This window comes from Astatotilapia calliptera, chromosome 7, assembly GCF_900246225.1.
Source record: "Astatotilapia calliptera chromosome 7, fAstCal1.2, whole genome shotgun sequence".
Lineage (NCBI taxonomy): Eukaryota > Metazoa > Chordata > Actinopteri > Cichliformes > Cichlidae > Astatotilapia > Astatotilapia calliptera.
Genome location: NC_039308.1, coordinates 60,849,050 through 60,874,960, shown reverse-complemented (window position 1 = coordinate 60,874,960; position 25,911 = coordinate 60,849,050). Strand labels below are relative to the sequence as shown.

The 25,911-nt window shown below is 41.4% G+C and overlaps 3 protein-coding genes across 5 annotated transcripts; 2 read left to right on the top strand and 1 right to left on the bottom strand.

Moving 5' to 3' along the window:
- Positions 1 to 847: 847 nt before the first annotated feature.
- LOC113026999 (ras association domain-containing protein 8-like) lies at positions 848 to 13,023 on the top strand. Of its 2 annotated transcripts, none has more exons than XM_026176368.1 (6): positions 848 to 1,012; positions 5,926 to 6,125; positions 7,600 to 8,399; positions 8,557 to 8,754; positions 9,138 to 9,282; positions 11,143 to 13,023. In XM_026176368.1, exons 2-6 carry the CDS (start codon positions 6,023 to 6,025, stop codon positions 11,262 to 11,264), a joined length of 1,368 nt encoding a protein of 455 aa, XP_026032153.1. In that variant the 5' UTR covers positions 848 to 1,012; positions 5,926 to 6,022; the 3' UTR covers positions 11,265 to 13,023. The 2 variants fall into 2 exon arrangements, with proteins under 2 accessions (XP_026032153.1, XP_026032152.1); XM_026176367.1 differs by having other exon boundaries at positions 848 to 1,196.
- An 894-nt stretch (positions 13,024 to 13,917) lies between these two features.
- Positions 13,918 to 17,904, bottom strand: LOC113027000 (class E basic helix-loop-helix protein 41-like). 2 transcript variants are annotated; one of them, XM_026176370.1, is made up of 5 exons: positions 17,589 to 17,904; positions 17,428 to 17,494; positions 17,149 to 17,259; positions 16,933 to 17,044; positions 13,918 to 16,595 (listed from the first exon to the last, which is right to left on the bottom strand). In XM_026176370.1, exons 1-5 carry the CDS (start codon positions 17,648 to 17,650, stop codon positions 15,652 to 15,654), a joined length of 1,296 nt encoding a protein of 431 aa, XP_026032155.1. In that variant the 5' UTR covers positions 17,651 to 17,904; the 3' UTR covers positions 13,918 to 15,651. The 2 variants fall into 2 exon arrangements, with proteins under 2 accessions (XP_026032155.1, XP_026032156.1); XM_026176371.1 differs by having other exon boundaries at positions 17,149 to 17,256.
- Positions 17,905 to 19,138: 1,234 nt separating this feature from the next.
- On the top strand, positions 19,139 to 25,459 carry LOC113027001 (sarcospan-like). The gene is made up of 3 exons (XM_026176372.1): positions 19,139 to 19,530; positions 21,031 to 21,117; positions 24,133 to 25,459. The coding sequence occupies exons 1-3, from the start codon at positions 19,303 to 19,305 to the stop codon at positions 24,490 to 24,492; spliced, it is 675 nt and encodes a 224-aa protein (XP_026032157.1). The 5' UTR covers positions 19,139 to 19,302; the 3' UTR covers positions 24,493 to 25,459.
- Positions 25,460 to 25,911: the final 452 nt, after the last annotated feature.

The window sequence follows — 25,911 nt, the reverse complement described above, 5'->3', positions numbered from 1 at the left end:
TGTTTATTGTGTATCTGGAGAATTTAGTTTATATATATATATCAGACATTATACTTGCTGACACAGTCCACTGTGCTTTAGTTTTGAAAGCAATTTGGCAAAGATCAAATTGGTTATTACAAAAGCGATTATGCACATCAGTAAAATAAAAATGTATACATTTATACCAAACCTCGGATGAAGTAATGTAAACCTCACCAGACGTGTTGGTTAAGAGCACTTAAACCACTGATTGCACCACTTCTCTGTCCTTAAGAATTTAAGAGGAAAGTCTGTTTTGTCACAAGAGGGCACTAAGCCTCCGTTTATACGCGGTCTCACTGCTGTAGGCTCATCTTCATCATTTGCATCAGTTTGAATGCATCTACATGCTGTGTATTTGCAAGAAACTGAGGGAATGTAAATGCAGCCTACAAATTCATTCACGTGATTTCTAATATGAATATTTGACAGTGTAAATGATGTTGTTTGAAAATAAAAGTGTTCAGAGCACCAATTTGACTTTTTTTTCAGTTAGATGATACAATGATGATTTATCAGCTCTTTATGTGAGCTTGCCTTTATGGTGTCTCAACAGAACTGGAAGTAAAACACGATGGTGTTTAAATGTCTATTTTCACTCTTTTGGTGCAGTCTAACTGTAGTTCAAAGCTTTTTCGCTCTCTCACGGGCAGATTTTCAGTCACAGCCTACGCGACATCCCCCCTTATCCCAGTATTTCCTTATGTAAGAAAACCCTGCATGGTATCTTTCTTCTTCTTTTAAAAAGTCTGCGGATCTGTAAAAGTTGGCTGGAAGTCATCCTCCCCCTCACAGTGTATTGCAGCTTTAAAACAGTCCACAATGCCTTGCGGTGCGTCCCAGTTCCAATGCGACTCCAGCAGGAGTAATGAAACGGGGGAGAGGGGCTTTTTCCGCATCTTATTGGTGAGACCGCAAAAGACTGTGTGCCTAGAGAGGACTGACACAAACTTTCGGACCGCGGATTGAAGCGACAGTTCATCTGTTTTCGGTGGGTTTCCTAAGCCTCTGTTTTTTTTCTGTTTTCGAAACGTGACTTTGTCGCAGTTCGTTGGTAGTGATTTACTGGGCAATGCTGAAAAAGGAGGACGAATTTTGCGGAATTCTCTCCTCTACCTGTGTTTTCCCTCTAAACTTCGGTCCGGACAGGAAGGACTAACTTTAATCCAGCAAAGGTAAGACCGTTACGCAACGTTGATTATTCGCAGATTGCGCCGCAGCTGAGTCCGCTGTAGTTGCGTGTAAGGCGGAGATAACGGAAACATTTCTGTAGTAGAATTTAGTTAGACTGCTCAGGACCCACTACAGCCCACTATCGCCATTTCTCGGGCTTCCTCCCACTCAACACCCACTACAGCTCGAGCTACACAAGCAGCTAGAAGGTGCTTGTTTTTGAGGTGTTTCAGCTCACAATGCTCCTTGCGTTCTTTCATGTGAATTTTAGAAATATTGTCAGTTACAATCATGTGACGTGCTCAAAGTCTATGTTTGCCCGTGTTGTGTTGGCTTGCCCCGGGTTTTTCCACAATATCGGGTAAGCTGCAGCTTCTTCTGCAAATATGTCAAGCTCGTATGGTCTCAAAAGTATGTATGCATGTTTAATAATTTAATAATCTGCATATAGAGCCACTTGGTTTATTGTGTCTAAAGCTCCAGTGCTTTAACCACTTTGACACACACACACCAAGTGCAGCAGAACCAACCTGTAGAGTTGTTGCACTTGCACAATGTCTTATTCTCTGCAGCCTTGGAGCATTACTTGGGTTTTGTAGCGGAATCGAGTCATTTGGTGGTCTTTTCTGCATTCTGTAAAGAACCATGAAGACCAGGCTGAAAACAACCACCTACAGACTGGAAAAATATATATATAATTGGCACATTTTTTTTCGTGGCTGCCACTTCAGTTACTCCTGTAAAAACCATTTGAGTTCTATAAACGCATACGCAACAGTTTGACTCACAGCTGCAGCTTTGCAAACCACAGTAACATGTAAAAGAAATTGGCCAAAGGCCTCTGGTTGCCCCGCTGAGCCGCCGCTGTGCTGCCCTGCTGCAGGAGCCTGCTGCTTGGCCCTCTGGCTCTTTAAAGCTGGCTAGTGAGCAGAGAATATGGCAAGGGAACAAAGGCGGCATTATTGCTGGCTGAACGTGCTGTCCAGATGTTCCAGATTCTGCCAGCACTGACCTCCCAAATGGGGGAGGTTGCTTCAGCGCTTAATAGTTTAATATCAACCAGACAGAAAAAAAGAGAGAGGAGTAGCTCCAGGGCAAGGGGCCACTGGAGACATCCCAAGAGCTGTGGGTGCTGGGTGTAGCCTAACTGGATGGGGGTTTAATCCCAAACTCTCCTATCTTCAGAGCGAAAACACAAATTCTGAGGAAGTGCTGGAAACATTTTTGTCCTTATTTTTGGGGTTACTTTGGTGGCTTGGGGCATTTACTTAAGGCACACACATTTAAAAAGCTTCACATGTAATAAGTATGTTGAATGCAATCCATTATCTTCTGCTACGTTTTCAGCGGATTTAGTATAGGTGCAATAAATGGACAACAACCATCAATTGGGAATCCTCAGTTTGAGCCTTGCAAACGCAATTTTTCTGACCTTGTAATTATTATTATTGTAGGTTCATGTTATTTAGGTGCCATTACCTACTGTTGTACTTTCCATAGCCACCAGTATCACTATGCAAAGGACCCCATAGCTTTCTTATCTCTTAGTCATGGCCTATTGGATTCTCACAGCCCAGGAATGCATACCCTGTATGTTATCAGTTTTCACTCTCCAGGATCAAGGCTTTTCTCTGGTCCTTACCATGCTCTGTGATGTTTACAGTTGCACAGGACATTGTACACACTCTAGGCTGGCATATCTGTGAACAGGAACTTCTTTATCTGGTCATCAGTGCAAGATGGATAACTTTTAGCCACAATTGTTCCATGATGTCAGCGTGTCTTACATTAATTAAAAACTTTTGCCTCACACAAGTGATTTAAGGCCAGGGATTATACTTGTTTATGTAGTTGTAGCGCTTGACTAAAAGGGAAGCAGTAGATTACTCCTGTTTGTTCCAACCCAGTCGCCTCCACGATAAAACCATCATCTGTCTCTGGCTGCTCACAGTGATCTATTTCACAACAGGTCTGTTACCAATTACAGCAGAGTATAAATTGCTACTAATTACATGCTTCCCTGCAGGGTGTGCAATTTGAATTAAAGTTTGGTAAGTAATAGGCTGGAAGGTTTAGAGAAGACTTTTGTTGCTCCAGTCTGTAAGAAGGATCCTATTGTATTTAGTTAACAGCAGTGTGGGGGAGTTTTAAATCTCAGAAGGCTTCTGCTATAAATCTTTATTAATAAAGATGCTGAATACGAATTCCAATAATGCCTGAATGCCTGAACCTCTGCTAATAGCATTGTTTACCACCTTGTTGAACAATGGTTAGCAAATATAGACAGGAACTGGAATTTTATAAGAACAATTTTATTTCATAGTCTTGTGTTTTGTTTTTGCTGCTTTACAGGCCTTTTCCTTGGTGAAGCACACTGGCTTTGATGTCTCCTTGTTCAGCATACTGATAAAATGCACAATACACCTGCCAGATCGCGATGGCTGACAGACTGTAAATCCAAGACGCAGTTCCGTATTTAAGCTCTAACATTGAAACTCCTACAGTATTTCTGTATACTGTATGTTACTGAAATGTGTTGGTTGTGCTGAAACACCCACAGGAGCATATGGTAGCTTGTTTACAGCAGCAGCCAGTAGAAGCCTTTTCCCTGCCAGCTTGGTGTGCTCCTGTAGGTCTGGAGAAGTGTCATCAGCAGCCGGCCAGGCAGGCTGCTCATTTCTGCTCGTACACCTCACTACTCAAAGAAGACTACTTAACCAATACCAGACCGAAACAAATGTGAGCGGTCACTAAAGTCATTTGGGGTTGTTGTTTTTTTTTTTATGCAGCTGATCATGGCTCAAATGGGCTTAAGCAGAATTTGCAGAAATTCGAGTGTTTCTCTGTCTTGTGAAATGCTTCTCTGGCAAAACACAAGCTGCCCAAATCAGCAGGCGGGCATCTCCCCAGGCTGTGGCTTTGACTGGCCAGAGGAATGGAGCTTGCAGGGCTCAGGATGGCACTCTGCCTCGCACCGCTGTGCCTGTATCATCAGTTGGGTTTTCTGGGTTAATGGTAATGAATACAAATGTTGCAAGCCTGGACTAAACCGAGTGACATTTGTAAATTCCCCTCTGAGTCTTATAGAGCTTTTGCAAAGAAGAAGCCCTGAATCAGCCAGCAGATATTTCTAATGCCAGTGAAATACAAAGTGTTCCATGCAGTGGTCTTTTTAAAATCCTTTTCAGCCAGATGCCATTAGTCTGGAAGTGTTGCTATAGTTTTTTGTTTTGTTTTTTTTTTTTTCTTTTTTTCTTCCAATCAGAATGGCTGATCACCTCTGGCTGCTCCACTATGACTGCTTTGCATCAAGACCTAATCAGTGCCTGTTACTGTTTCTACGCCCCCCTGGAAAAAGGTCTTTTGGGTGATGGCAGAAAAATCTAAGCGTCTGCATGTGTTGGCCGTTATTCATGTTCCTCTACGTCCTTCAAGCATGTAATGCCATTTAGGTTCTGTTTTAAAAGAAGGATAATAGCACTGAAACTAGATGACACTAGTGCACATACATACATAACACACACTGCAATGAAACTACGTAGGGTTTTTGCTTTTCTGCTTTTTGTATTGCAGATAGGTAGAAAATTCTTCAGTCAGTATTATGAAAATTGGAGGATTAAAAGATTTTTTTAAAAATTTTTTTTAATCCAACACTTTGGCTGTTTTTAAATTTCTAAAAACAATCATTTTAAAAATATCAACTTAAATTTCTGATAGGCTTTGAGGACCATCTTTTAAAACAGTAAATATTATTAAGAAGTCTACTTCTGTTTCTCTATTCTTGCATACCATACCTTGTAGCACTGCACAACGTCTTGACCATATTTAGAAAAACTATTGGCGATGGTGACTTTGTGGTTGTGGTCAGGGGATATGTGGGGCGTACAGGAGGTTTAACGGCGGGGCGGGGGGTGAACAAAAGAACCTTTTGACACAGTAGTGTAGGTGCATTGAAGGTTAGATTCATGGAGAGTGATACAGGTCTGCAGAGAAAGTATGCATTCATTCGGTTGCTGTCCTTGAAGTGCATGTCGACAGATGCCTCCATGTAGATTCTTGTTTCTTGTGTGGTGTTTTGTCACTGGTTATTTACATCTTTGTGTAAGTAACCAGCTTTCATAGGCATAGCCACATAGCTGTTGGTATAAATCAGTCAATGTTAATATTAAACAAACTTCACGAGGATACATCTTTTCTTGTATTTTGCTGTATTGTTCCACAGTGGAGAATAAGGGATTCTGTCAATACGATATACATGCCACGGCCATTTTACAGAACCGTGAGCACGCATCCAAAACGAATCTCTACTCCCCTGTGTTGTAATTCTTTCTTTCCTTTGTTTTAAATTACATTTACATTCCTTCTCTGTTTCTGTCCACCCTGCTAACTGAGTTAATCTTTCTTTCGTCGCAGCTGTACAAAAGCAGGAACTGGCCTTGGGAATGTCTCCTGGCACTCTCTTCCTGCACCCCCAACAGACATGTACCTATTCATAGAGAAGAACAAAACAACAGCGTTATGGCCAGCTGGCCCTGGCATGCCAGTCTCTTTGAGTCACTCTCACTGGATTATTTCTTACCTTAACCTACTGCGAAAATAGCGCCACTCTACCTCCACATTATTATTTTTCCCTTCTCAACTGGGTTCTTGTTAACAAGTAGGAAGTATACACCTTTGGCCTTGAGTACATGCAGACTAAAGACTTCCTGTTTCCCCTTGTTCTCTCCACAGCGAATTAATCAGAGGGGCTTCCGCTGCCCTGCCATTGCCACCTTCAGTAATGTTGGGGCCAGCACGCAGCACCCGGCCCCCTTGCTTCTGACCCAGCATGGAGCTCAAGGTATGGGTGGATGGAGTCCAGAGGGTTGTCTGTGGGGTCACTGAGGCAACCACCTGCCAGGAAGTGGTGATTGCTCTGGCACAGGCCATAGGTAAATAATCCCTATTTTATGAAAGCTACAATAAGCACACCTAAAGAAGTTCATTCAAAATGATTCAAGTAGTGTGAATGTATTAGTATTGTCATGCATCAGTAAGTAACTGATTTCTGCACAAAAATGTCATCATGAAAACATGAAAGGTTACACCTGCTGTAAAAAGACACTGATAATTGGCTAATATTAATAAATTCTTTTTCTTATACATGTTGGCCCAATGGTTGAATAGTTTACAAATATTTTTTTAATACCACAAACACTGAACAGACATTAACTTTCATCAAGTGTATTTTTATGCGTTAGCCAACCCACAAAGCTTTAATCTTGGTTTAAATCCCCTAAATGCCAAGTAAGTCCTAATGAAGTGAAAAAACAGACTCTCCTGCCTACATGCTAAGTCCCTGCAGAGATGTAGTGGGACATAGGCTTCATTGGTACTTCCTTAAATCTCAACACCCTACTCTCTCTTTCCATATGGTTCCTGCAAGAATAGGGGCACTTGAGCATACTGTATTGACATCACTTTCCACAAAGCCCAGGGTAGGAGGAGGGGGAGGAAGGAAAGTCTGACTCATCCCTCAGTCTCCTGCCAAACTGAGAAAGCAGCACTTCTGAGCCCCCTCCTTTGCTTTTTAACGCCATGTTAAGTGATCAGACATCAGTATTGATCTGGTACTTAAACCTTTTCTGTCTGCACTCTACTACTAAGTGTTGTGTCTACGTTTTCCCTAAACAGCAGAAAGCAGTTTCTTTGTTATAATCATTGAATGAAATGTACTGTGAAAGAATTGCTCATTGAGCTGAAATCGCTTAATAACACCCCAACAATGCAGATCTGTGCAGCTCGCATCCTGTTTAGGCTGAATGTTCTGTATTCCAGACAGTATTTTTACAGTATGTTCAGACTGTACTCTATAGTGTGAGACTCAATGCTCTTGCTGCAGTTATAAAAACCACTATAAGGTGTTTCAGAAACCATGTAAATAAGCTGGGTGAAATTGTTAACTGTTATTGTTAATGCAGCCAGAAAAATCATTCCAATGAGGTCATCATTCTAATCTGTGTGTGCTAATGGTTTAAAGGTTGGAAAGATTGTAAACACCAATCAGTTAAAACCACTTGCATAATATTTGTAGGTCTCCCTTGTCCTGCCAGAATATGGTGTGAAAGTGGGACTCTTGGCACTGGTTTGCTGGTGGCAGGTCTTTAGGTTCATAAGGTAGTTTTTCCAGCATTTCCCACAGATACCTGATCAGAATGGGATCTCTGGAGTTTGAATGCTAGACGCACATCTTTCAGACTTTGTCGTCTCAACATCCAGTTGAATATTAGGACCCAAGTTTTCTTAGTTAATGTTTAGTGTATGTTGATCACATCACAACTGCATTTCTATGACTTTGTTTTAGAGATTTTTTTCTAGCAGCAGTTGTCACGTAAATGTAAATGTGCTATACTGTGTTGTTTTCAGGTCGCACTGGAAGATACACTCTTGTAGAAAAATGGCGCGACACTGAGCGTCACTTAGCCCCTCACGAAAGCCCCGTGGCTTCCCTGAACACTTGGGGCCAGTATGCTGGTGATGTCCAGCTGATCCTGCACCGCACAGGCCCTTCACTGACTGAAAGACCCCCCTCAGAAGGGCCCCCTCTCAGGGGGCCAGAACGCGGTTTGCATCGACAAAGCCTCCCTCCGCTTGCAAAGCTTCGTCATCCCAATGATCGCTCCCTTCGCCGCCGTGAACCCCGCCGCAAGTCTCTTACATTCACTGGTGCACCCAGAAGCCTTAGGGAGATACTGAGCGGAGGCCGGATTGGTGAAGCCGAAGCCAAACGAAGGCTTCTTCTAGGAAATGGAGGAAGTCTTCACCATGCTGGACCCACTATCGGGACCACGTCCCCCAGCCTTTGGGCCTGCCGCATGGAAGATCTTGTCAGGCTGGTCGGTCTGCAGAGAGAAACTCTCAACGTGTTGGAAAAAAAGCTTGAGGCCTATGAAGCTGAACTTCAAGTCTGGGCTGAAGGACAAGGGGGGCGAGGTGAAGGGTGCGCTGGGAACCCAGGTGTAGGTGGAGGGTTAATAGAGGAGATCCTGAGGTTGGAGAAGTACCTGAGGAAGAATGAGGTGGAGATGGAGGAAGAGGAGTTTTGGGCCACTGAGCTACAAATTGAGCTTGAAAGTGAGAGACAGCTGGAGGAAAGGCTGCAGGAGCTTCGTGGGCGTCTGCAGAGCTGTGAACTGGAGATTGAGGAGAAACTGGCAATGGTGCAGGTGTGTTGTATGTGGGAGCTTTTTTTTGTTAGATTGGATTTGTGGGCGGAAAATACGTTTTTATCATTGTTTCAAAGGTTTTACAGACTTTCTAGTCATCTTTTCTTCCTTCCTTTTCCTGAGTAGTTTAGTTTCTTTCTTTTTCTTCCACCTTCAGGGTGTAGAGGCAGGCCTGGAAGAAGAGAAACTGCAGAGAGAGCGGCAGGAGACCCAGTGGGTCAGTGAGGCTGAGGCTCGGGCTCAGGTCCTTAGGATCAAATCAGAATTGAAGGCCCAAGAAAGACAGGCTGTCCAGCTGGAGAGCAGTTGCAAAGCTGTGGACAGGTCGCTTGGACAGAGTAGCAAGAAATTGCAGGTGACTGATTTGAATGCAGTGTGCAAACTTTCTATGAAAACACTGCTGCAGAATGATGTAATTATAACACAACTCTATCAGCAAGCTCTTCTTTAGCACTGTTCCTCTAAGCTGTGAGGAACAGTGATAGAGGAGTGCTGAGTATTACTCACTCAATTTAGAATCAATAGGAAACACTGATAACAAACCACAGATAACAAACAAGTGCTGTTGTTCTATGTGATGGTTTTTTTGTTGTTGTTGTTTTTTTTTTTTTAATTAGTCAAACATTTTGAGCATTTGTCTGAACTTTTCATGGAAAAAGAAGCTGTCTGAAGCTGCTGGTAATGCTTTGCGGTCTTCTGAAAAATAATTTCTCCCACTGCTGCGTTTTTTTATTGAAGGACATGCAGCATGACCTGGAGCAGCTGACCAAGGAGCTGAGGCAGGTTAACCTGCAGCAGTTCATCAAGCAGACTGGCACCAAGGTCACTGTACTGCCAGCTGAACCTGCTGAGGAAGGAAGTACCCACAACAGCCCCGGTATAGGTATTGAAATTTTCTTCCAAACATTGAATAAGTAGCTGTTTCGGGTCTTCTGGGAAGTTTTCTTTGGAGTAAAATATGTAACTACAACTCCGTATTGCAATATGGATGCTTTTTTTTTTAGCCAAAGTGTGGAGTCTGTAACAGTGGTTTCTTTGAACTAATGGTATGTCAAATTGCAGCGTGCCTTTGGTGGTTTTTCACATGCTTAACATGTGATCTTTTTTTTTTTTTTTTTTTTTTTTTTAATGAAGTAAGAAAGCTGAGATTGAGTTTGCCTGTGCATTAATACAGTCAGTCTGTTCCATCAAGGTGCTCATTATTCTGCTGCCTCGTGTCTTAACAGCATGCTGAGTGAAAATGACTCTGCTGTGTGTTTAAGTGTTTGTTTTCTTTGAGCTTAATCTCATTGTAAACTGTAGGGATTGTATTCACCTTGGACCAGCAGGTAGAGACTAACTGCTGAGGGCCGAGACTTGGTTTTAGGGATTCAAATTAGATTACTGGTAGGTAGAAAAAAGTATCTCGATGGCTCTCCCTCACCTTGTCCCATCAACTGACTCGTTAAACTGGGAAGGCAAAGGCTCAAGGCAAGGTTGCTAGGGAGCTCAGTATGCCCATGTATGTTCATAGGGAGCAAGAGTGAGAGTTCTTTATTATGTAGGATAAAAGCTTAAGTGTATGTTTGCGTGAGAGAAAGAGAGAGAGATTATCCTGCTGAAAACTGTGGTAGGTAAAGGGCTCAGACCTAGTTTATTACCCCCTTCAGTGGCAGTTTTAATCTTCACATCAGTCTGGATAAAGGGAGACCTAGTATCAGTTGTTTGCTACGTTTATTTATTCTTGACTCCTTCACATCTTCAGAAGTTTCTGTGGTGGGTCATTGGACCAAAGCTATCTCATCCTACAAGAAACCGTCAGACAGCTGACACATAAATTAAGAGCACTCAGTGAGAAAGTAATGCAACAAAGGAAATGAACCATCATCCAGCTAGTTGTTAAAAACTTTACGATACCAACCCACAGTTGGATATAACTCTTAAGTTTTGCAATTCAGCCTTTGTAAAAACATTAAAAAAACAACCTCAGAACCAAATGTATAAATGCAAAGGCATAAATATGATAATAATTAAGCCTTTATTCTCATGCATAGGAATGATTTTGGTACTCCACATTCACACCTCCTTAAAAACTGAGCATTTATTTTTAAGTAAATAAAAACCTGGATTTGCGTTTATTAATACTGAATATTGAATCGCTTTATTTAAATGAAGTCATTCATCTGAATGAATTCCATTTACTGTGCATATAGTGAAGCTGGTTATATAGTTTGGTTATACTGATGGTGTAATAATGTATGCCACATTGGATTTGTGCTAATTGAATTGAACTGTTTACACCATTGGATCTCTTAGATGCACTTCATGGTAATAGTTTCTCATTATGAAAAGTAATAATGGAGGGTTGATGATGATCTTCTTGTAACCTTCAGTGCAGAGTGTAAATCAACAAAGGCTTTAGTTCCTGGCCATTAAAATTAACTGCACTGGCTGATTCTTTGCATGGCCCAATCCTGCCCCCTGGTGCCCGTTTAGCAAAATTACACTGCATTACATCATCAGCATGTGTATGTTTTTAACTAATGGTTGTCATTTGGAAATCTCACCATTAAAATTTGCATTTATTCATAAGCTTTGGGGCATTAGTTGATCATAAATCAAGTTTTCAATTAAAAAAAAAAAAAGCTAAATGTTAGTCTTTGATGCCGCTTGCCACAGTCCAATGCTTTTATTATTAAAATTTTGAAATGCTCTTGATAATTATTGTTTCTCATTTTGGTGATGTTTTTATATTTGTTGTTAGATTTAGTGCCCCTGTCTGGCTCGTTAAAGCGCCCTGTGTCAACCCACCCAATGCCCAATCATCTCCGGGCCCTTCACAGTCCTCTCAGCTCTGGTCTGAACCCAGAAGGGATCTATGTGTGAGACGGTTCTGCTGTGGAAGCAACACATCTTGCCCCCGTGCCAACAGCCAGTTTCACCCCAGAACAGTTTTGTAAGTTGATATTTTAGTACAGAATGCCTCCGTAGCACACTACTATGCACTGTTTTTGTTTTTTTTCTCAATTAAGGCAACCTTTACTTTGAAGATGTAATCTTTGACTAAAAGGCATGGAGCACTTGGTAGGAATGAGAGATGGTTAGCAGCTATGGCATGAAAAAAAATGATAACAGAACCAATAAATTACCATGTAAACATCTGGCTTTTTGTTATAAACATATCCACCTGATGTACTCTCACTTCAGTACCTGCTGAATGATGTTTATTGTTTTCTGCATAGCATGGTGAATCAAAACTATTGCCTTTGGAATTTTGGGTATGTGAACCTATGAACCTTGTGTCTTTAAAATCAGCTGATTCTTAAATAAGTGAAGGATCTACTTAGAGTAAAATTGTGAACAATCCATCATTTTGCATATCAGAATCTATTCCTGCGATCTTTGTTCAAATTAAAACTATGCACAAATGCTTTCCTTACTGTAGAATGTTGCATTCTGTATGCACCAAAATGATGGCTTATTGTAAATATGTTTTCTTACTTTTCATCTTTATTTAGTGGATTAGTATATTTTATTACCAAGCGGTGCATTTACCGTCATACCAATGCTGTTCCTCATTCCTGCAGTAATATCTGCACACTGAAATGGTGTTATTAATCCTTTTACACTGATTTTTGTTTTTTGTTTGTTTTTTTTCTTCATTTTGTGTCCTCACACTATATTTTTGCCAAATGTGTTATGCTTGTTTTTCTTGATTATCATGTGGCCAAAGATAGGCAGGTCTTGATGCATGATTATGTTGTCCATATATGAATGTGCACAGCAACCACACTCCATTTAATCTGTTAGTTATATCTGAAAATGGAGGCATGTAGTAATAGGGTGGATAGTTCCAGCTAAGCTAGTGTGTCTATTAGAGTTTGTTTGTAACTATGCGCATCAAAATAGCCAAGGTATGAAGCCCTTATTAAGTAGTAAAGTGTGTGTGTGTGTGTGTGTGTGTGTGTGTGTGTGTGTGTGTGTGTGTGTGTGTGTGTGTGTGTGTGTGTGTGTGTGTGTGTGGTGCACGCGAACACAAACGTGTGAACTCCTTGGGTTGTAGTCCAGCTGCTAATTACATCAAAGTGCCTTATATCAATTCCACAGTGGGTGTATTCAAATAATGTACAGTAAATCTTTAGTGGGGCCATTTAAGGAATGAGCCAGTTTAGACCAAATGTGAGTAGATATTAGTGAGAGAAGCTAAAACGGCACAGCAGCAAAGAGTATATAGTATTTTTTTTCTATAGTTGTTGTTTTTTTGTTTGTTTTGTTTTTTTGTGTCCCTGTGGAAGGAAAGTACATTAGTTTTCATGCTTTTTTTTTCCCCTTGGTGTATTATTGTCACCATAACAGTAGTGCTGTAAAATGAAGTAAACATTAGTTTAGATTTATTACTTGTCATGCAGCACATTTATACTGTAGGTTGGATCAGTACTGTCTCATAGTTATGGTCGTTGTTTACAGCTGCATATCTTCTAGAAAAGCGTAAGATGTCGACTGTACATAACCTGTTTTTTGTTGTTGTTTTTTCTTCTTCTTCTCTGCCTTAATATACTGCAAAGTGTTGACAGATGTATGGCTGTAACAGGTTGCTGATATGACATGGATTGCATGGTTCAATAAACCATCTGACAAAATTAAATGTGTCGCTGGTGCTTGATGTAAGTGTTAAAAACAGCCCATGGGTGTAAATGAAAAAGATTCTGTACTACGTTGTATAGTGTTTCCGCTTTTCACCAGTAGGGGGAGACATTTACTTTGTAATTGAGGCAAACATGGTGGGAAATGCTCAGGAGTTGGGTATGTTTACATGCAAAAGAATGCAGTGAGGAAAAAGAATAATGTTAGAATATGAAAATGAGCTGTTTAGAAAAAGTATGTTTTTGGTGAAACTGAAGTTTCACCAAAAACAATCTAAACTTTCAAGGGTTTTTCTTTTTTGTACCATAATAATGACTTTTTTTGAATTTTGTTGTTGTTGGATTTGTAGTGTGGGTCTTATTCCATCAACAATGATGGAACATGTATAATGAACTTGTTTATACCGTTACCAAGATTGCTTCAAAAAAAAAAGGTGAGAAACTGGAATGCCATGTTAATATTAAAATGATATTGCGACAAGCCAATTAACGGCAACAACAAAGACTGGTTTTAACCTTGTTTAAAGCTTTTGACAGGTTGGAATGAGGGCCCCCTGTTTTTCTTCAGCCTGTACAGACAGACTATAATCTCACTTCATCACCCCTTTTATCACATGACTTTTGTTTAAAGCCTTGGCTTACTGTACATTCCTCTGCTGTGACCTGTCAGCTGATGTGTAGCATTACATTCCACCCATTGAACTTCTAATATTTTTATTATTCATTAATCCCATTATACTAATGCTGTCCAATATTTTGTATTGTTTCTCGTGACCTATGTTACACGTGTATGTACTTGTTGCTTATTAATAGACAATGACCGAAGCTGGATTTTATTGCACGTAAGACTGTGAAGACATGAAAAACTGGTGTAGAATAATAAGTAATCTGCAATGTTCAGATTTTGATATTTATTTTACAACTCATCAGCAATAATTTAGAACAGCATATGTGTAAAGCATTAACGAAATGTGCAACAGTTGCTCAGTTAAGTCTTTAAAAAAAATCCATAGACTTCTACAACATTGACAAAGACATGTATACTTCTTGATATATTCACAAAAACCTATTTACAAACACACATGCCACTTTATAGAACAGCTGATAACAGATCTGAGGCAAAAACCCAGCTGAGGAAAACTACAAAAGCAATGTCATGTAGGCGAAATACAATGAGAAATCTGAAAAAGCAGAACAGCACTATACTTAGTGGGAATTATTTATAAAAAAGAGGCCAGGATAAAGTTCTTAAAATGACCAGACTTTCTTTCCCAGTTTTAGACCATTTAAAAAAAACAAAAAAAAAAAACGATGGTTTTACATGATGATAGCACAGTATCCCAGATGATGACCTGATGTGTAGTTGGGTTCAGGGTTTTCAAACTTGATTGTGATTTTAACCCCTGAAAGAGCTAGAAATCAGTTTTTTGTAAAATCTGGCAACTTGGTTAACTCCCACTTTACTGCATGGAATCATCACAAAATATCCAATATCTCTTTTCATTGATGGAACAAAATCTTTTTTTTTTTTTAAATTTCAAGACCACACAATAGAAAGGTTCAAAGAGAACTATAATGATTTACTTTAATGATGAGGTGACTTTTCAGGGTGGAGTGGGTAAAAGCAGAAAAAGTGCACTTAAAAGAGTAACTCAAAGAGCAATGCCATTCTACATACAAACTTTAACAGCTGGGAAAATACAGGTACATTCAATATCAAAGATCTTTAAGGTGCTATCCTACAATGTTTCCTGGAGGTACAGAAGGTCACTGCATCTCTGTGCAGAAATGCTTCAGTCAGGGGATGTACAATATGCTGGTCAAGCAAATCCTTATGAATGAAGGCTTTGTCTCTCCATTAATGGTTTTATTACATCTGTTTCTTTCTTCTTTTTATTTCTTTTTTTGCCACAAGGATACAGAAAGCAACGGAAACCAGAGTAACTTTAGTGGGAGTGAAATGAAGGAATTTATGCATAACACCTCTCCCGTGAATGTATTACAAATGTTTTATTAAAACATGAGACTTTTATATGTGTTGTGTATGATGGAGATGCTGTCTGTGTATGTTCTGAAAGGGGGATGCGTTTCAGTTCTCAGGAGGTACAGTAATGTGCCTCCCAGCTTACCCATGCAAAGTTGGGGATAGATGCACTTCCAGGACCACCCATTTTATAGGCCCCATTTAGTACACATTTACATGGTAATGAATCTTTCAGGTAATAATATTTACAGTCAGAGTCAGCCAAGTTATTAATAATCTTGGCAGAGGTCAGTTGCAACTTCATACATCCAAAGAGACTCATTGACTGGAATATTGCGCACTGCTGCAGTACTCAAAGTTTTGGCACCAATGCTGCCATGTCAAAATAGTTTATCAAAGAGGATAAAAAAACTAACTCCAGCACAACACGGCCGTGTAGTGTCAATCATTGTCGATAATCATTCAGATTGTTTAATCTAGCATAAGTGCAAAAGGCACGCGCCGTCACAACTGTCCTCTCTTTCGCCAAGATATTGTACAAGAGCAACTCTCCTGTGAAACCCCGTTTAAAACTAGCCTAATTATTTAAAAAAAAATGAAGATACATAAACTCCTCGAGAATGCGCAGAGAGGTAACACGGACTAATTAGCTCCTCTGACACCCAGAAAACTGGTCGTGTGAGCTACTCTTGCTCTCGTGGGACGTGTCGCCTACGTCACCCTCTCCGTCGTCACTAGCGGGACTCTCCTCGCGCTCCTCAGGTGAGCCCTCGTCAGCCTCGAGTGACCCGTCGGTGTCTAGAGAGGGTGAGTCCTTGGACTGAGAAGCGGCTCCAAAGTGCGCAGACAGGCCGGGGAACGCGGCAGCAGCGGCCGCCGCCGCCGCCGCTGAGGCGTGAGCGGGATATAGCCAAGGGAAAGGGGAAGCAAGGGCGGCCGCCGCAGGGTACATGTACTTTTCAATGTTGTTCTTGTCGAAAAAAGGCATGTAAGAAGCAGCGGCTGAGGGGTTAATGAAGTAGAAAGGCATGCAAATCGGTGTCTGCTGTCCCACACTGCTTATTCCCATCAGAGAGTTCATAAACGCCACGTCGGGCCTGGTGAGGTCTGCGCCCCCTGCCCCGTTCACAGGCCAGCTCATCTTTGGTTTTTTGGCAGCCCGCTCATCTCCGAACTCTTGCTTGATTTTCACTGCCTTTGGTCCCTGCGCCTTATTGCGCTCACATTCTTTATCTTTGCCATCGCTCTTTTCTGCCTCGCCCCCGTATCCACTGTCCGTGTCTGTGTCATTCTCGTTGAGCTCTCCACCCTGGGTCCTCTGGATGACGGGGACACAGTTGGCTTGGCTGTCAGATTTCTGACCATCCTGTGCGTCCCCGGCGGGCAGCTGGTGTTGTAGTGGCTGCGCGCCGGGCTGGAACTGCGCCAGCACCTTGTGAAGGTGGTTGATCAGCTGCGCGCACCTCTGCTCCCGTGCTGTCCAGTTCTCAAACTGACTCAGGTATTGCAGGACCTCTTTGGCACAGGCCTGGAATCCGGAGTGGAACGCATCCAGATCAGCGTGAATGGAAGATTTCATCGACCGGTCTCCTGCGAAGCAAGGAGTTTGAAGAGTAACAGATCATTATTCTGTAAGATGCTCATCATAACTAGTGACGAGACGAGGCTAGCGACTCAGACAAAGTGAACAGATGCGGTATTAATAGGAAGAATCTTGAAATACACAATAAAGCATCCAAGCTGAGTCTACTCTAGCTCCTCTTTCTTCAATTCTGCTCGTTCTGCTATTTTAAAAACGGAGATTAATAAAGTTTCCCCAAATCCGGTCAGTTAAATGATAAAAACCCATATCCATTTAATTATTGTCAAGAAGTGCAGTTTCTTTACAAAACTTTATGTATATGAGGATTGAGTTCGTTCATCTTACCATTCTGCAAAGCAATAATCTTCTGGTGCTGCTGCTCAGTGACAGCAGTCAGCGCGTTTAAGTGTTTCAGCGTTAACTCCAGGACGACTGCCTTCTCCAAGTGCCCGAGCGTCTGTGGAGAAAATCAGAGGTTGTGTTTGGCTGTTTACGAGGTCTCTGTCATGTAAAGCCATGTCCTGAGCACGTATAAAACCTTTCATGATTTCGTGATCTCACCGACAGCTTGAGATGTTCGGGTAACAAATCCTTCAGCTGCCCTATACATTCGTTGATTCTGTCTCTCCGCTTCTTCTCTATCAACCGGTGTGGTAACTTGTATGCGTCCTGCTGACAAAATACGAGTGTTTAATTAATCAGAACAGGAACACGCTAGTAACACTATAACACTAGTTACAGTGTGTTTCATATCATTTGTGGTATTTTTAAGGAACAACTGTGAAAACAAGCTACATATTAGAATAATAATTTTTTTTTTTTAAAAAACAACGCGCGCACCTTCCCACCATCCTCTCGCTTTATTCCTCTTTTGGATTTACACATGTAGAGTGAGGGGTAATCCACCCTACGGACACGGGGAAAGTGTCAGATTATTCACCAGGTCATCATGACAGTTTATTAGGCATACTTTGACAGAGTTTGCCAAAAGCGATACTCACCCCAAGAAATCCGCGTGCTCCATGAACTGTCTGTCCTGTAAATGCGGTATTCGTTCATCCATCTCTCCTCTGCTGGTTCTTTGCTTCTTCTGAGCTTCTTTTGGGAATGTTTGTTATTCCAACGACCCACGCGTGGACGGCTGAGGCAGATAATGCACAGTGCGTGTCCTCCAGTGGAGCTGCGCGTCAGACTGATGTCTATAGTTCCCTGAGCTGCCACTTTGCAAAGCCGTCGGCTCTGTGGTTAGAGCGCACGCGCGCCTCCGGTTGGGAACAGCTTCCGACTCACGTGTAGGCTGCACCAGCACAAAGTCCGGTAATTAGACCTTGTCTGTAATATTGCAGCTATCGACGCTGCTTCTATGGCGACTAAGTCCAGGCCATTTTGACCAGGCTGCTGAAACGTGATTCGTGCGCAAAATGCAAAGGAGCAGACGCAGGCGCGTGGAGCGAGGTAGAATAATGATCCTCAGATGCAGCGGTTTTGCATCTAGTTTTATGGGCTACAAAACTTCACAGCTCGTGTTTGCTGTGCAAGCGCTGAGCTGCCGGAGCGAGACACAGACTTCTAAACTGATCACGAATAGTCGCACTTCGGGAAAGAAGCCTCCGCGAGATAAAAACAAGAACCGGTCACGTAACGTGACCGAGCCTGAACAGCAGACAGGTTATTGTGGCGTAAACACGGAGCGTAAACATGGGGGTGTGAGCTTTTTAAAGTCCACAAAATGTGTGCGCTCATGCGTTTTCATGCACCCTGCACCCTCTATGTACGTTGTTGTGCGACAGGACAACCTTAGTTGTACATCAATTCCCCAAAGCTGCGTTGTCAGTAACCATGGCACCGGCCCAGCTGTGTGCTGAAACACGTGCGTCGCAGTTCTTTTATTAGTCCCGGGATAAAGTTTTGTGACTTGTTAGTCCGACGTGCTGAAAATGATGAGTGATCACAGTCCCCTTCAAACACCTCGGTTTCTCGTAAGCCCGTTAGTTCTCTGTATTGACCGCGATAAACACGTGAAGCGTGAGGATAAAAAGAAATAAAAACCTTTTATATATAAATGTGTTACTGCATATTTATAGTTTAACCACATAAAGTTCATCTGTTACTGACACCTGCTCCTCCCTTGCGAACGTTAAAATGATCCAAAAACACTAAAATCTGCGCCACTGTAATGCCCTCACATGCCTTGTGATCACATTACTCGTTCCTGTAAGTCATGTGACACGTTCTGGCTGGCGGCATATGGTTGTCTTGTGTAACTGCTGACAAAGAATGAAACAGTCACTTGGCTCTTTAATGAAGTGTCACCTCCTCTGTGCTGGCTGTTCATTAACTCATACCTGCTGATCCCTCTCTGTACTTTCCCTTTTTTGTTTTTAATGTGAGTACACGATAAATCATCTTATTGTCGTAAGTTGGAATCCCCCTTTGTGTCTTCCTGCCTCCCATCCCTCCTCTTCCTTCCCTCCTCAGTATGCTGCCTGCTCTATATGTGGCACTGGAGCCGCGTTAGGATTCCAGTCCAAATGTTTTCCATATTAGTTCAGAGCCTTCTCTGATTCCAAATAGCAGCCATAGCTGTGTTTATGGTGAGAGAGGGCAGGGAGGGGAAGGGAAGGGAAGGGAGGGAGACCGCAGGCGGGCTCATACACCCCAAAGAGTAAAAGTCGTGTAGAGACACAGGAAAAGAAAGTGAAGGCAGAAAGAGAAATGAGACAGACACAGAAAGATTCCTCAGACAAGAAGGAGGGCAAGAAGAAGAGAGAAGAGAGCCCAACACCAGAAGATGGCCATAAGTGCAGAGTCTGTCGTTTCCCTCTGCTCATCGCTCTGCTCCAGCTGCTGTTGGGGGTGGCTGTCACAGCCGTGGCCTTCCTTATGTTGGCTATCAGTCCCTCACTTTTGGCCAGGGAGACTCCACACTGGGCTGGGATCATTGTAAGCTGCATACTTTACGCTCTATCATCATCCGCTACACTCATTTGTTTGCATGGAACTTCCGGTTTCTGATACTTCTGCATGAGCCTCAGCAACACACCTGTGTTGTACATCTTTAGCACACTGTATGTCAACACCGGCCCCCACCAGGCTGTCTCTGCCAGACAGGCACCGTAGCCATGGGAAATCACTAATATTGTCATGTGGTAACAAATCTCCATCTGTCATATTCACCTGAATGCATACACCTGCATTTCCATTATTTCTCAGTCACATGCATCAGCTTGCACCTTCTGTTGTTCACACTGCATGTCCAAGAAATCTTAAACATCTGGACAGATGAGATGAGTCATCCAATAACAGCATGCCGCATTCCAAACTAACCCACGAACACCCACACAGTGTCAGAAGACCTCATTATTATTTGCAAATATGATGTACATCTTTTTCAGTACCTCTGCATCCTTGCCATCCAGTCTCCCCCACATATACACGCACACATCACATATAGTTTCACACAAAAGTAAACTTTTACGATGCAAACAACAAATGAAAGATAAGTTGCGTGTTTCATTTAGGTTAAGACGAGAAGTGGAATTTCAAGAGAAATTAACAAAAAGGTCACGAAAGCACTGAAAGTTTGTTAATGTTGAAGTGTAACTGACTGGGAGCATCAGTTAAACTGTAAAGCTTTGAGGTTTCAGCTCACAAAGGTGAACTTTGTTAAGAGTAACACGTAAAAAGTGGATAAACTGTAAGTTGAAGTGTTACAAATGCACGCACTTTAACTTGTATAACCAATGAGGCACAAAGTGTTCATCTTTCCTTGTGAAATGTGTAATAAAAAAGGGGGGAAGGCAAATTTACTTATTATTATAGTTTGGGCTAAGACTTCAGGTCACCTTTCAGTGATATATGTTTAAAAAAACGTGTTTTTTGTGTCTGGGCTCTACCCCAGCCTATCACAGATGCCATCTGCCTTCGAAAACATCCCTGGACATCAACATCCCGAGTTAGATCCTCACGAGATTCAGCCAAGTGAAAAACATTGAGGTCATCAAGAACTTTCCAGAGAATCCTGAGTGCTTAAGAACCTGAGAAAAACATTTAAATAAGATGCCTCACGTTAGTCACAAGACTCCAATTGCACTGAAGACACAGAGATAGAGTGTGAGTGTGTTTGTGTGCAAGAAAGAGAGAGGAGGGGAGTGAAAGGGAAAGACAGAGTAAAGTAGTCAGATGGCAGCTTACTGCTGAATCATGTAATACCAGGAAACACCTCTGAAAACCTGGGGGAAAGTATTTCTTTTTCTTATTCATGGTCTAAACTGTATGTAAATGATGATTTACAAGTCATTCATATATGCTATATATATGGATGAAATGGATCTTTGTGGTGCTTAAAAATCATGTTGTCACAAATCATGTAGATGTTTTTAATGCCTTGATGACTGAGTCTATCCAAATAATGCTAAACCCTTTTTTTCTGTTATGTTTCAGCTGTGTTTAGTTTCCATCCTGGGCTTTGTCCTGTACTGTATCACCTATGTCCCTGATGAGAGAACATCGAAGCAATTCATTGTCAAGGTGAGCTTAGCGAAAGCCTGGTGACTTAAAACATTTGCTTATTAATGCGAAAACAAGTGTCTGAAATTGTCCCACGATTTGTAGAATCAGTCAAAAGTATGACCAGGCTTAGTGTTCAGACAGAAAACCTCTGCAGAAAACATTATTTTACTCCCTGTTAAAGTACAAAGCTGGTCTCAGGGAACTGCAACTGTCAGAAGCATAGAGAGAAAAGCATTTAACAGCATTCCTGTTTAAAAGTGCTCTGCAGGAATCCGTGTGAGCGGAGGAGTGCTTTCATTAATGCGACTTGATTGTACAGCTTAATTAGCCACACAATGTATGCAGCTGGAATTTCAAAGCAATTAAAATCAGCCGATCATTGTTTCCTGGGAAGGGGCATCCTTTTTTTATGTCTGGGTCTTCTGTGCATACCAGGTTCAAATATGTAAATGATGTAAAGACAGCATACTTCAGCAGTATTTTGTATTAGAAAATGCTGCTAATTTGCAGAAAGGCTTGTTAAAAAAACAAAACAATGCTAGCATGTCTATTTTGTGTAGCTTTAAATGTCATCGATGTACCTCAGTCACCAGAAAGACACAGATTCTGATCATTTGCATTTTTAAGTTCACAAACTAGTGATATTAGCCGATCCCTAAATGAGACAGTATTGAACTTGTTGAAATTTGACTGCATTGTTCATTTATCCATTTGTCTTGCATAGCAGCAAAGTATAGTGCTGTGAAAAAGTGTTTGGCCTCTTGATACAATGAGTCTTTCACATCGCTGTGGAGGAATTTTGGTCCACTCTTCTTTGTAGAATTGTTTTAATTCAGCCACCTTGAAAGGTTTTCATTCATGAATAGTCTCAATTGGATTTGAGTCCAGACTTTGACTAGGACACTTCAAAACCTTCCTTTTTTCTTTTGAGACATTCAGAGGTGGACTTGCTGTTGTGTTTTGGGTCATCGTCCTGCTGCCCAACTCAAGCGTTCTCGAGCTTCAGAGCACAAATTGATGAACATTTAAAAATTTCTGCTGAAGAGAATTTTTTTTGATTCCATCAATTACAGCAAGTTACTCAGTTCATAAAGCAGCAAATAGCCCCAGACTATTAACCCACCATTGGTCATGATGTTCTTTTTCTGAATTGCTGTGCTAGTTTTATGCCTGATGTATCGTGACATAAACCTTCCAGAAAGTTCAACTTTTGTCTCGCCAGTCCACAGAATATTTTCCCAAAGGTCTTGGGGATCATTAACATGTTTTTTGGCAAATGTGAGACGAGTCCTTGTGTTCTTTTTGGTCAGCTTGAACTCTCCCATGGATGCCATTTTTGCCCAGTCTCTTTCTTAGTGTTGAATCATGAACACTGACTTTAACTGAGACACGTGAGGCCTGCAGGTCTTGGGTTCTTTTTTGGCCTTCTGGAAAAGTTGTGTTGGTCTCGGATGATAATGGCTCTCATTGTGGTTCACTGGACTCCCAAAGCCTGGGAAATGGTTTTGTAACCCTTTCCAGAGTGATAGATGTCAATGACTTTGTTTCTCAGCTGTTTCTTTTGATCATGTGTTTTTTGATATCTTTTAGCTTACTAAACTTTGTCAGTCAGGTTCTGTTTGTGCTTCTTAATTGATTCAAAGGTCTGTTGTAATCAGGCCTGGGTGGGGCTGGTGAATATAATTCATTAATCATAGTTAATTCAAGATTTTACAATGGGGGCAATTACTTTTTCAAACAGCATCAGGTAGGTTTGGATAGCTTTTTTTCCTTTAATAAGATAAGCAATCATTTAAAATCTTTGTTTTTGTTTACTCGGGTTATCTTTGTCTGATATTAAAATCTGCTTGATTATCTGAAACATGTAAGTGTGACAGTTACATAAAAAAAGAGATCAGGAAATGGGCAAATATTTTTTCACAGCACAGTATGTCCTTATGTCAGGTGTCATTTCTTGTAGTTTTTTTTAGCCAAAAGTTCTATGTAGAAGAAAAAACCTCCTTGTCTGGCCTTCAAACAGCCCTCAAACCAAAACAAATGTGTTTTAATTTGTTAATTTACTTTGTCAGTGAATACGCGACTACACTGTCTCTCTTTCTGAAGAATCTGTGGCCTTGCAGTGAGCTTGTTTATTAATTCCAGTTGCCCTTGGTTCAAAGAGAGAGCAAAGGGAGAGGGAGCCGTTCTCACATTAAGTGTTAACTGTGTTGTTAGATAGGGACTCATATGACCACTTTATTTCTCATTAACTGTGTAAAAACACTCGTGACTATGAGTTTTGAAGTGCTCTGTAAAAGTGGACAGCACATAGACTCTTAACAACGACGACGACAACAGCATCCTTACTTTCAACTTTGGGCTTTCCGATCACCTGTTTAGTGAAGCCCACACTGTTCAGCAGAGTGCTTGTTGATGCACTTGCTTTACATGCATCTCCCCTGTAATCATCCATACTCTCCATCTCACAGCTGTTCCAAAATTAACATAAATGCAGTTTCAAATCAAGCACCACTCATCACTTGCATAACTCTATAAGCAGCATGTAACTGAAAGCAAAATACACCAGCGAATGAGGGCTCCTTTTATATAAGCGGTGGATTAAGATGAAGGTTTAGTGTTATTGCAATCGTGCAGTTGCATAAACAGCACAAAGCCTCTGTCACATTTTGAAACTGTATTTTTAGATGCTCTCTGCAAGTATTCTCACACAGGACATCCACTAAAGGTTGGAGGTGGCTGTAGCTGCAGGTCACTGGAATATATGTGATATCTCCCCTTCGTGCTAAGAGCTGGACCAGTACTCTTAGGGTCAGAGTATTCTGGGTAATCTCTTTGAACTTAATTTGCCATAGGCACTGAGCCAGCACGTCTGTTTCTAAGCTACAGTTTTGGCACTGTGGGGTAATCATGAGACAACAGGCTAAAGTGGGAGCCGGATTAGAATATAAAAACATATTGAATAAAAGATAGAAAATGTTTTCTGATGAAAGCTTTCATAGTGTCTGGTCTCACGCTAGCTTTCTGCCCCTACAGCTCCTGTATTTTGTCCTGTGCATGATTGGCCTGGTCATCTCTGTGCTGGTCATGGCGTTTGCTGCCCACCATTACGAGCAAACCAGCAGCTTCATCTGTGAGCAAGATGTAGAAGCCTGCGTCTGCATACTCGATGAAGAAGATCTACTAGCTCGCACCTTCACTTACGAGGGAGTCAGTGACTGCGAGGTGATCACCGGTACACTCACACTTTACTTCCTGATCCAGATCTTCCTCAATCTGGCCCAAGCGCTCATCTGTGCCGTTGGTGCCTTCATCATGTGGAAGCACCGCTATCAGGTCTTCTTTGCTGGTCTTCAGATTGGCTCTCCCTCAACCCAGCAGTGGCAGAAAGTTTAATTGAAGATGGCAAAGCTCACGAGGTGCCTCTGGTCAGTCAGCTCAAGAGGGAGGTTGACTTAACTCTGGCGGACTGGAATATTTGTCTTTTTGTGTGCCTTGGCTTGTTCTCTGTCAGCCAATCACGTGGCAGCAGCTCAATGTATTTATGCTGGAAGTTGTATCAGCTTTGTAACAGCTTTTTGTATTTTATATAAGTAAAGTTCTACTTCCAGTTTCCAATTTTTAGTCCTTGAAAAGAAGTTGTAAAGTCAAAAGCAGCTTATTGTGTTTCATATTTTTGTTAGTTATGTTTTCATCTCATTCACAGAAATTTCATAACCACGACACCTAAAACACATCGAGTTCTTGTGCAATGATTCTCAATTACAGAATGAAACTGCCTCAAAAATTAAAAAAGGATTGTTCACACATTAGCAAATATTAGTAAGATGAATCTTAAACCTTAAAATGAATGCTTTATTTATTGTTACTGTTACTGCATAAAATCCCCTTTTATTAAAGCCTTGTTTTATATTATGTGCATTTTGAGGTTCGTTTTCAGGGTTTTTTTGATGAAAATCATTTAGTTTATTAATTTTGCCACTAAACATATGCAGCTCGCTAAATACAGACTTCACTCCCCTGACAAAAAAAACGTTATCAAAGTCCTTTTCAGCTGGTACAAGTAAACGCCACACAGTTCTGAGTGCAGTAGCATAACCTGAGCAGGCTACACTTCATAAGACTGGTTTCAGACTGAACTGGGCTGTGGTGGAAGGTGGCCAGCAGCCAGCATGAGTCAAACAGCCTGTAGGAGTGGAACTGCTGCAGCCACAAAGAGAGGAGGGGTGAGACGGGGTGAGGAAAGGGGGGACTCAGACTGGCAGCTGGACTGAAGTGACCTATGGTGAATCATTTCACAGTGTTTGAGCTGTGTTAGGAAGCGGGGAAAAAAATAAATGGTGGTTTTTATTTTTAAATGAAATAGGTTTCTGTGTTATTTATTACTACTCTAGCAATATTTACCTGCAATCTCAACATGCTAAGCAGGAAACGTAAGCATGAGTCAGTTTCCATATGAATGAAATGTATGCCCAGAGGAAGAGTGTAACTAGTGCTGAATCAAATACACCCTACATTGTTTTGTCAGTGATAAAAGGTTAATTAACTGAAATCTTAAATTTTATGAATTAATTTCATGTGGATAAAAAAATGCCAGTAGTTACTCTTTCAAGACTGTCTTAACATATTTGGGCACAAATAGAAACCTTTTTGTCAGCTGTATGCAGTTGCAGTTTCCCTTTTTTTGTAATTACATACACAGGTACCAGGCACTTTAGGTAAAGTGTTGAGCTGCCTATTAACACAAAGGTCTAATCAGCCAATCACATGGCAGCAGTTCCACAGGTGTTGGTGTAATGGTGTGGGGGACATTTT